We start from the raw sequence: 8,629 nt of genomic DNA, 5'->3' as shown, positions 1-8,629 counted from the left end.
CATCGACAAAGGTGTTTCTCAGCTATAGTAGTTTTATGGTAGAAATTATAGGGATATATAAGTAGATAAATAGACAGATAAATTATAATATGTATATTATAATATATTATAAGATCATCTACAAATGAGGATATTATAACTTCTTCCCTTCCTGTTTGTACCCCTTTGATCTCCTCCAGCTCTTATTGGTCTAAGACTCAAAGAACTATGTTGAGTAGATATAGAGAGATTAGGTGACCTATTCTTGTTCCTGATTTTAAGAAAAATGATTTAGTTTCTCTCAATTTATCTTGGTATTGTCTGGATGTGTATAAACTACCTTTATTTATACTGATGTTTGTTCATTATATCCTTAATCTCTCCAAGACTTTTATCATGAAGGAGTGCTGGACATTGTAAAGTCATTCTCTGCATCTAATGAAATGATCATGTGGTTGTCTTTCAGTTTGTTTTTATGGTGGACTCCATTTATTGAATTATGAATATTGATCCATCTCTGAATCACTAGGATGAGGCCTACTTGATTATGTTAGGTGATATTTTTATATGTTTTTATATTCTGTTTTAATTATTTTACTGAGAATTTTGCATCCATTTTCATAAGGGAATTGGTCTGTAATTCTCTCTTTGTTGGGTCTTCAGGTGGTTTAGGTATCAAAGTGAGTAACTGTGGCCTCATAAAAAGAATTGGACAATATTCATTCTGTTTTTATTTCTGTGGAATTATTTGACGTGTATTGGCATTAATTCTTAAAAATTCTGGTAGAATTCTGTTCTCAAACCATCTATCTTTGGAATTTTTTTGTTGTTATTGGGAGATTTTAATTGCTGCTTCTATTTCATTAGGGGTTATAGGTCTGTTTAAATTGCTGATCTGATCTTGATTTAATTTTGGTAGGTGATTTATATCGAGATTATTGATTTTGTTTATATTTTTCTATTTGGTGGGGTGCAGATTTTTAAAGTGTGTGCTCAAGGCTGGGAATGTAGCTCAGTGGTGTACTGTTCATCCACCATGTAAAACTTGGGTTCCAACTGCAGCACCATATAAAACAGAAAAAGAGAGAATATTCAAGTATGTCTTCTTGATTCTCTGGATTTCCTCAGTTTCTGTTGTTATGTACCCTTTTTCATATCTAATTTTGTTGACTGGATAGTCTCTTCCTGCCTATCTTATTGATTTTCTCAAACTATTAACTCATTGATTTCTTGATTCTTTATATTGTTTTTTTTTAGTTTCTATTTCTTTGATTTCATCCAAAAGTTTATTTTTTCCATCTATTATTTTTTATTGTGATTTCTAGTTTTTGTTCTGTAGCTTTTATATCTGATGTTAAATTACTAGTAAGAGATCTCTCCCATTTGTTTATATAGGTACTTAGTGGTATGAAATTGCCTCTTAGAACTGCCTTCATTATGTTCCATGGGTTTGGATAATTTGATTTTTCATCTTCATTTAGTTCTAAAAAGGTTTTAATTTCTTTCTTAATTTCTGTCTTGATGAATTTTCATTCAGTAGTGAATTCAGTTGGTTCATATTCTATGAGTTAGTAAGTTTTTTGTTGTTGTTGATTTCCAGCTCTAATCTGAGGTGGGCACAGTGAACTTAATAAACAAGATACAGTAAAATAGCCACACTTCCTGCCATTTATGAACATCTACTACACACTAGGTACTGTCTTTATAAATTACATAGTTTGCACTTAAACCTTACAAAGCCAAAGTATGTAACTTATTTCTTGTCCTGTGGAAATTCTACAAAAGCTAAGTTTAAAATTGAAAAAGCAAAAACTGAGCTACTAAGTCCAACATCTGACCATGTAAAATCAAAACTGACAGAGTTGGAAGGATTCATCTGTTGTTTAAAATATCTGCATTTTAAAGAGGAGCTTCAGCTCTGGGACTCAATAATGGAGATCTGTGTGATCCAGAAATGACTCCATTTTTATGAACAAAGGAATGAAACTAGTATCATAAAGTGATTCTGCATTTGCATCTTCTTTTCAGCATCATTCAAAATGGCTGAGATACAGAATCCATCACTGAGGTCAACGGATGCACAGGAAAGGAAATGAGATACATCAATCAGTTGTAAGTGGGCTATAAAAACACATGAAGTACCTCTAACATGATATATGTAATCAGAAGCAATTCCATTGAGTAAAATAGTTCAGAAAAGGAAAGACAGAATGCACATTGTTTGAACCCTGTGGGCTCTGAGAAGTCTGCTGCATTCAGGAATGCATAAGCTAATGTTACCTGCAAAAGACCTGCACTAGGTTCAGCCAAAAAAATTACAGCATGAAGAGAACTCATAGCCCTCACTGAGGAGCTATCAAAGTCTCCTGGGGGAAAGAGTCAGTGAACATCACACCTGATAGGTTTACCATGCTCCAGTGGATAGCCCATTAGTATAGGGTAATATTCATATTCAGTGAGTTATAAAAAGATAAAGAGGAAATGACGTTTAGGGGACTGGAAGGGTGGAAGTGGAACTCAAGGAAGTTAAATGTGGGAAAGGGAAGAAATTAAAATACATTGCAAGTGTGCATGAAATAAAGAATTAATAAGAATGTTTCGTAGCTGGGTGTGTTGGCTATGTACTTAATGCTCGACTTGATGTTCTGGGCTAGAACAATTCTTCAAAACCTCCCTGGTTCTTGCAGCTGTGCTACCTATACACGAGTCTAAGAAGGATCTTAACAACTACCCATTAGGTACAGCACAAACTCCCCACTTATAAAAACCTGCATTTACTCTGTGTGACTAAATGTCTCATGAAAGATTGAGCCCCTCTAGGACAAATCTAGGACAAATTCTAACCTAAAGCATGAGAATGAGAGCATTCTCAGTAAACATTTCCCAGTTCTTCTCTTGCCCTCTCAGAGTACCATTTTCATATTTAAAGTCTATGAAAACTATTTATTTTAAAAATAAGCCTACAGCATCTAGTATTTCAAGGCACTCTCCAATCCTAGTACTGAATAGATGTGTTTCTGCTTAGGTTCCATGAATAAACCAGAGTGTGTATATTCGGAATGGTATGGCTCTAGTCCCTGAACCTTATTTCTGCAGATGGAAAATTAGTTCACACTATTATTAAACACACATGCATTATATTCTGTATCTTTATTATTGATATGTATCTAAACTAAATGATAGGACATTCTAACTAGCCCATGGAGAATAAATTCTCTAAACAAGGCTCTTATACTTACCAAATTTTTCATAAATCGAGGAATAAATGACAGTCCTGAATTTATATTCCTACTGTAAATCTCCTAAATACCTTGTAAAAACCTTCATGAATCTGAGCATTACAGTAGCTTCTCATAGCTTATTAATGATGTTTCTCTCCCTTGATGAAGACAAATAGCACCCTCCAAGTCTACGAAGATGTGTGCCATCCACACTTCAAGTCTTGAGAATTCAAGTTAGGAAAGACAATTGAAAGTGATGGTTAGGCAAACATGCTAAGGAAGTTTGCTTTCTGAAAGGCAGATTTGTGAAGGAGTAAGTGATAAGCACTGGGTTTGCCTGTTTCTTACTAGGTCTCACGGTAATAAAACATGACAGAAAAAATTCTTTTCTGCTCAGGCCATTGCTCCCCAGGGAAATCAGTTAGCTCCATAGAGCTTGGAATTGTGCCTAATGAGCATACAGGGAGCAACAAAGGCATCACCCCTTGTAGGAAACAATTCTCAGATGGACAGGTTAAACTATTCCTATTTGCAGTCCGTCTATGGATTAGAGACAACTGCTTCCTTCACTCTCAAAGTCTTTTCTGGAGCAGAGTTGCAAAAAGCCATCAGGGAAGAATCAAGACCTCTATATAGGGAGTTTCACAGACTTCCTGTCGAGTCTGAGTAAGTGCATCAGCAGTGGTGTATGAAGAATGGAAGATCATAAAATGTACCTGATGCCCCCAAGAGGCCAGCCACCCTAGTGTTGGGTTGAGGGGTTAGAAATTTGTTTTATCTTGCTTTGTTTTGCTTACTTCAACAGGAAACTTATTTCATGTATAAGCAACAGAAGCATCCTTTAGACTCTAATGCATGCATAATTTTTGAAAACGGGATGGTAATGGGGAAATGATTGCATCAGACTGAATAGAGAGAGAGGAAGCACAAAGTATTTCACATAGAATTATGATAGAACAAATAAAGGCTTTTGCAGTTGTGGAGGAGGACCTGTGACACTAGGTGTGGATGTGTGTGCAGTGAAGTTAAGAGGGTTCTTAGAGTGTTTTGGAAACATGCATCTTGGTTTATCCCATTGCCATATTTGATACAAACATCAGACTGTTGATTGCTTCATTAAACACAGATGTCTCTGAGACACACGTTGCCCAGTGTCTTCTATCACACTAAAAATTCAGTGTCACATGCTGTGTGATAGGTAAGAGGGACAATAGAGAGACAATACAAGGACTTTATGCTTTGATTCTTCCCTTCCACTGGTACTAGATAGGGGATTGTTAGCATCCTTACGCACATTTAAAAAGTTCTGGTTTTTTTGTTTTTCACAAATTCTCTGTATAGACACTAACTAAATATTTGTGTCTTTTCATTCTTTCAACAAATTGAGAAATGGAGGGTTTTGTTTTGTTGTTTGTTGTTCTCTCTCAGTGTTTGAAGAGTCCCACCTAGTTTTTTGTGTGCATATATATGTATGGGTATAAGGCAGATATATGAAATGTTCTAAATCTTGAGTAATGTACTCTGCCAGGAAGTCATTGCAACACTCATCACCCTGATACTTCTTATCCTAGGGAGATCTACTATGTTATCAGTAGTAACAGCTTTTTATGCCTTTAGTAGATTTTTTCATGTCTGTTTTTCTTTAAAACTAGTTTTGCCTTTTGTGGCTGATTCAGTCTCTCTATAGCAATCATCTCTTGCCACTTTATACAACATAGTCTTTTCTTTTGAGCAGACCAAATGAAGCTATATTACAGAAAAGTGAGAAAGAACTCCTGAGCTCAAGAGGAGTTCCCAAGAAGGCATTTTCACAACACAGTCTTTTACACTCAACTAAAATTCATTTACATGTTTTCATCAGAATGGTTTTTTTAGCATGTACGAGAAAGGTGAAAAAATTTGCGTGATGCTGAAATATTAAGATTTTCCAGGTACAGTGGATTCTTCAACTCTGTGCTGCCTCTTTTGCTTCTGAGGTAAACAGCTCTATTGGAATATTAAATCCTGTCTATGTGTAATGTGTGCAGTGAGATAAGGTGAGGCATATTGCAGACCTGTGCAGTCCTATCATTGTGAGCCATGCTATAGACACAGCATCACCTCCTAGTTCCCTGGTATTACTTATTTATTTTACAGTGTCTTTCCTTTTTTTTAAGTGTGTGTGTGTGTGTGTGTGTGTGTGTGTGTGTGTGTGCGCGCGCGCACGCGCACAGGCCATGGTTCATGTGTGGATGTCAAGGAACAACTGGTAGGAGTCAGTTCTTTTCTTCCATTATGTTGATCTCAGGAGGGAACTCAGTTCATCAAGCATGATGACACCATTACCTGCCGAGCCATTTTGCTGACCCTTGTTGTTATTTTATATGACAGAAATCCTGGCCAAGGCTAATCCACATAGCAGAATTTAAAGTGCATATTGCCATGCTTCGCACAGGCATTGTGTGCATTTACAGGTATATGCAAGTTATTCTGCTGATATAACTGAAAGGTGACATCCATCCAAATAAGGCCCTCATTTCCTTCTCTCCACGTATGCCACCTTTCTATTCATAACTTTATGAGATTGACTGATGTAACTATCTCATGCACATGGGTGGGATTTTGCAACATTTTGATTACACAGGCATCCTGAGATCCAAGTGGATCATGGCTCCACCGTGTTGTTTAACCCCCAAGCAGCTGCATTAAAGGGGGCATGATTTGGGTGTGCAAGGTCTGAAAAAGAAAGTAAAACACAGGTTTTCCTATTTTTTTAATGTTCAGATTCATTTATTTTGATGTGTGAGTGTTTTACCTGCTTGTACGTATGTGCCCCATATGTGTTCCACAGAGGTCAGAGGAGGGGTTCCTATCCCTGGAATTGGTGTTCCAGATGTAAGCCACAATGTGGGTGATGGAAATCAAACCTGGGTTTACTACTAGAGTCTGTGCACTTCCTGCTGAGCCATCAGTGCAGCTGCAGCCAAGTATTCTTAACAACTATTTTGGAGAAGGAAGGTGACTAATTGGGTGTAAGAGGAGGAACATAGGACAGTACACTTGGATGTAATCAGAGTGAATAAATACTTGAATGAAAATGTCATTAAGAAACCCATCACACACACGTACACACATACACACACTTCCTGATAAGCTACACAAATAACCTGTAGTCCTGACTATAGACAAGTGAATCCACCAATACATTAGGAGCATTACTTTGTCTAAGTATCTTCATGTTTCTCGCAATGATGAGATCTCATTATGCAGTAATCCCTGTGAATTCTACAGCCATTGTGACTGTTTTCTTTCTTATGTTTTGCCTGTGGGGACTTTATTCTTCACATGTATTTATTATATTGTGGTTTTTATATTTTGGTATTAGTGTGCATGCCATAGCAGTCTTATTATTTCTGTCTTTTCCAGCAGTCACAGCACATGAAACAGCAAAATGATACTCAAAATTCACAGTTTCTCCTCCTGGGCCTTTCAGAAGACCCAGAACTGCTGCCCTTTTTATTTAGGCTCCTCTTCTCCATGTACCTTGTGACCGTTTTGGGGAATCTTCTCATCATCCTGGCCACGATCTCAGACGTCCACCTGCATACAGCCATGTACTTCTTCCTCTGCAACCTGTCCTTTGTGGACATTTGCCTAACTTCCACTACAATCCCAAAGATGCTGGTGAATGTTTATGCACACCACAAGGCCATAACATATGAAGGATGCATCATGCAAATTTACTTCTTTTCATTATTTGTAGGGCTAGATAACTTCCTCCTGGCTGTAATGGCTTATGACCGCTTTGTGGCCATCTGTCACCCTCTGCGCTACACAAGCATTATGACACCTCAGCTCTGTGTGTCGCTAGTTCTGGTGTCTTGGATCACAAGCTCCATGAATTCTTCATTAGAAAGCTCCCTGGTGCTGCAGCTCTCATTCTGTGCTGATGTGCGAATTCCACATTTTTTCTGTGAACTTAGTATGCTGGTTCACCTTGCCTGTTCTGATACCTTTTTAAATGATATGGTAATGAATGTTTTAGCTGCACTCCTGGGTGGTGGTTGTCTCGCTGGCATCCTTTACTCTTATGGCAAGATAGTGTCCTCCATATGTGCAATCTCCTCAGCACAGGGGAAGTTCAAAGCATTTTCCACCTGTGCATCTCACCTCTCTGTTGTCTCCTTATTCTATTGTACCCTTCTGGGAGTGTACCTCAGTTCTGCTGTGACCCAAAACTCACACTCCACTGCAATAGCCTCATTGATGTATACTGTAGTCACCCCCATGCTGAACCCCTTCATCTATAGTCTGAGGAACAACGACATCAAGAGAGCTCTGAAGAACGTTGTGAGAGAAAAACTAGAAAAGTGATTACTGTCTTGGGTCTTATGTTTTAAAACAAGAAATTCCAGTTTAAGAGCTGAACATTCTGAAATCTCTTATTCTCTTTCTCTTGAACATGTATACCAAACACACTCCCAAAGCTAAGGGATCATTTTGGAAGAAAGGATAAAAGTATAAGAGCCTGAGGCAGTGGAATACTACAAGGGAACATTGTCTTCTTGACCCAACAAGACATCTGCATATATGAACTCACAGAAGTTACAAAATTACACATAAAATCTGTACAAATCCAAGTCAGACCAAACCTAAGCAAAGAGAGGGGAGGTGGCACACAATTCCACCACAAGTGGTGTCGTTATTTTTAGTTGCTTGGAAAAGGAGAGACAGTTTTTGCTAAAAGTGTATACTCTGGTAAGTTGATCATTCTCCAGTGGAAGGCCACACATGCAAGAGTATTTGGGCAGCACAAATTAGTCTCAAAGGGTTTAAAAATAAAAGGACACAAATTTGTATAGATATGAAATGGGGAGGTAGATCTGTAAAGAACTGAAGAAGGGGCCTCATATGACCAAAACATGTAAAACTCCCAAAGAATTAATAGAAGAGAAATTTCATTTTGGGGCAAGATGACAGAAGCAGGGATTGTTGCTTATATGTATTTGCTGTAGTTTTCATTTATTTGATTTCAATTTTTCTGTGAAGTAGGTAATTCACCTGTAAGCATGCTGCTTCTCCCAGCACCTAATGTTCTCTTCTACAACTTTCACACTTTCTCAACATTGTTTTCAGTCACAAATAACACATATTTTAAAAAGCCCACATTTATGTCAAAAGACATAAATTTGTTTGAAAATATTTTTTTAATTTTTTATTACTTTATAAATAATACAAGTCAAAGTTTCCACTTCCTCCCCTCCTCCCACTTCCCTCTCGCTCCCCCCACACCCTCCCTCCACACCCTCCAGTCCTAAGAGAAGGCAAAATACCCTGCCCTGTGGGAAGTTCAAGGCCCTTCCCCCCTACATCCAGGCTTAGGAAGGTATGCATCCAAATAGAACAGGATCCCAAAAAGCCAGTACATGCAGTAGAGACAAATCCCAGTG

General features: G+C 37.8%; 1 protein-coding gene across 1 annotated transcript; it reads left to right on the top strand.

The window, feature by feature from the left end:
* Window positions 1-6,608: 6,608 nt before the first annotated feature.
* LOC102000824 (olfactory receptor 1073-like) lies at window positions 6,609-7,553 on the top strand. The gene has a single exon (XM_005360739.2). The coding sequence runs from the start codon at window positions 6,618-6,620 to the stop codon at window positions 7,551-7,553; it is 936 nt and encodes a 311-aa protein (XP_005360796.1). The 5' UTR covers window positions 6,609-6,617.
* The last annotated feature ends 1,076 nt before the right edge of the window (window positions 7,554-8,629 follow it).

The sequence above is a fragment of the Microtus ochrogaster genome, linkage group LG3 (assembly GCF_000317375.1).
Source record: "Microtus ochrogaster isolate Prairie Vole_2 linkage group LG3, MicOch1.0, whole genome shotgun sequence".
Classification (NCBI taxonomy): domain Eukaryota; kingdom Metazoa; phylum Chordata; class Mammalia; order Rodentia; family Cricetidae; genus Microtus; species Microtus ochrogaster.
Note: the sequence above shows the minus strand (reverse complement) of the source record. Positions and strands in the feature narration are given on the sequence as shown.

What these genes read in the sequence shown, in the direction of transcription:
- LOC102000824 (XM_005360739.2), top strand. Translation starts at nt 6,618, where the DNA reads ATGAAACAGCAAAATGATACTCAAAATTCACAGTTTCTCCTCCTGGGC.